The sequence below is a fragment of the Trichoderma citrinoviride genome (genome assembly GCF_003025115.1).
Source record: "Trichoderma citrinoviride strain TUCIM 6016 unplaced genomic scaffold BBK36scaffold_154, whole genome shotgun sequence".
In the NCBI taxonomy this organism is placed as follows: Eukaryota; Fungi; Ascomycota; class Sordariomycetes; order Hypocreales; family Hypocreaceae; genus Trichoderma; species Trichoderma citrinoviride.
This window is the reverse complement of record NW_020194862.1, coordinates 1-2,497: the sequence shown is the minus strand read 5'-3', so window position 1 is coordinate 2,497 and position 2,497 is coordinate 1. Positions and strand designations below refer to the sequence as shown.

Below are 2,497 nucleotides of genomic sequence, written 5' to 3'. Positions count from 1 at the left end.
CACGACCGCTGCAACGGCGCGCCTTCTGACACGTTAGTAGGCAGCCCCTTCGAATCAATGCCAAAGGTAGTCGTGCGGTCCTCACCGTCGTCGGTATACGGTACCCATAGCGAGGCTTCAATGTCGTTGATGATGGCCGGCTTGGGCGGCAGGTGAGGGAAGCACGAGCACTGCGGCAGCGAGCCGGTGGCCAGAGACCATGCGCTGAGAGGGACGAGGGCGGGTCAGCGAGTTTGCTTCTCCTGGCAAGGGAGGCACGTTTTGGATATACGGTTCTGTACTCACTGATCCAGGGCAAAGGCGCCCCAAAAGGTGGCGGACTGGACGGCGAGCTCGTCCTCGTCGTCGTCGTCGTGGATGCGATGCAGGCCCATCTCGACGGCCAGGCGTATGCTTTGCCCCGCGTAGTACCAGCTCTCCGAGTCCCGGCCGCAGCTGGCCTCGCGGATGGACATGATGCCCAGGGCCTGGATGGTGGTGAGGGAGTGGTGGTCCGTCTCCTCGTGGAAGAGGCGCTGGCACTCCTTGAAGAAGTGGTCGCCGGAGGAGTAGGGGTCGTTTGGGTTGGCCCTGGTCATGGGCTGGGTGGAGAAGCGGCAGCCGAGGGCGAGCAGGGCGTTGACGAGTATGGGGGAGCAGTAGCGGTGCCTGCCGGCCTGGAAGTCGCGCAAAAAGTGCTCCTTGCTGAGCGAGGCAAAGGTGGGATACTCCCAGCAGAAGTAGAGGGCCAGCAGGTGCTGCACCAGGTTGATGTCGTCGGTGATGGTGGTCCAGGTGCCGCTGGGGGCTTTCATGGCCTGGGTCTCGTTGAGCGGCGACAGCACCTGCTCGAGCCCGCGGTAGCGCGGCATGCCGTCGCCGCCGCCGCCGCCGCCGCCGGGCCCGAGGTGGTCCGTCTGCATGCTCTCGGCCCAGGAGCCGACGCGCGACGGCGGCGCGCCCATGTCGGCGGCGGCCCAGCTCATCAGGTCCGGGTGGGAGCCGCTCCGGGTCGAGCCGGCCTGGCTCTGCGACGAGAACTGCCAGGGGCTGGGCGCGCTGCCCGGCAGCTCGCCGGACAGGCCCGGTATGGAGAGGGACCCCGGGCCGATGCCGAGGGCCATGCCCGGCAGCGGCGCCACCGAGGCGTCGCCAAAGGCGGCCATGGAGGCCATGTCGTGGCCCATGCTGGGGTCGTAGGCCGAGGCCTCGGGAGGAGGCGCGGAGGGATGGGGGACGTTGGCTAGCCACTCGGAGATGCTCTCGACGGACTGGCCGCCGCGCAGGCGCGCCAGCACCTCCTCCCACAGCTGGGGCTGTATCAGGGCGGCGAAGACCTGGTCGGAGGAGCGCTGCCGCAGGCGCAGGTTCTCGATTTCGTTACGGAGGTGTTCCTTGGACTGGCGGATGGGGATTTCGTATATGCATTCGACGTCCTTTTGCGCCTTGCAGCGCCCGCAGGGTTTCTGGCCGTCGCACTACATGAGAGACACACGCGCATAGCTGTTAGCGATCAATTCGTTTCCGTGCCCATGGAAGGACATGAAGGCACATGTAGCAGAAGGGGGACGGTGAGCGGCCGCGGGAGAAGCCATGACTTCGCCATGCACGTGTAAGGTAGTCCAAGCCATGCCTTACCTACACGCACGAGGCCAAAGCGTCTCTCCCGGCCGGTCTCCAGACAGCAGCAAGGCTCACCTTGGCTCGCTTCTTGCGGCATTCCGTGCAGGCATTGGGCGTGACGACGCCCAGGCCGCGCCTGCGCTTGGACAGCTGTAGCAGCGAGTTGGACGTGGACGCCCCAGATGGCGGCGGTTGAGATTGGGATTGCGGCGTCGTGCCGCTGCCAGTGCCGGCGCTGGTGCTCCCGTGGCCGCTCCCCGGGCCGCTCCCCGGGCCGCTCCCAGGGCCGCTCCCAGGGCCCGGCGTCTGGTTGCCGGCGTCCTCTTCCATCGAAGGCGGGCGAGCCGCGAGGGTTCGTTGAGGATGGCGATGCTGAGGTTGGAGGCTGACGGAGGTCTATCGAGGGAGACAGACAGAGGAGAGGAGAGAAGGAGGAGGAGGAGGAGCACGAAGGGGAGGAGGCGAGAGAGAGAGACAGAGAGACAGAGAGACTGAAGAAGTTCGTTCGGGTCGCTTCAGCGGTGCGGAACCAGCGCGGTTCCTGGGCTCGAGATGCGGTAGCTGCAGCCTCGTGGTGGGATAGACATGCTGCGGGGGGGGATCAAGAAAGCAATCCGTCTTGGGCCTTGGGGAGCTCGTGCGAAGGGTTCGCGGGCAGTCGCGCGGCTTGGATATCAGCGTCGGCAAGGCATCGGATGGACAGAAGAGACAGTTTTATACGGTGATGCACCGGGAGATCGACGCGGAGGAGAGCGGGCGATATCTGCAGGTTTCGCAGCAGCGGCGGCAAGGAGCAAAGACACAAGCAAGGAGCAGTGAGCAGCTCCAGCAGCGGCAAGCGGCTCTGAGGCTGGAGGCGCGAAAGGCTTTGAGGCAAGGGAGGGCAAAAAAAAAA

General features: G+C 65.6%; 1 protein-coding gene across 1 annotated transcript; it reads right to left on the bottom strand.

Moving 5' to 3' along the window:
• BBK36DRAFT_1132692 (hypothetical protein) lies at positions 1-1,932 on the bottom strand (the record flags this gene model as incomplete). The annotated part of the gene is made up of 4 exons (XM_024892034.1): positions 1-204; positions 286-780; positions 931-1,457; positions 1,678-1,932. Coding segments are annotated over 4 exons (1,481 nt in total), but the record flags the coding sequence as incomplete, so codon positions are not given.
• Positions 1,933-2,497: the final 565 nt, after the last annotated feature.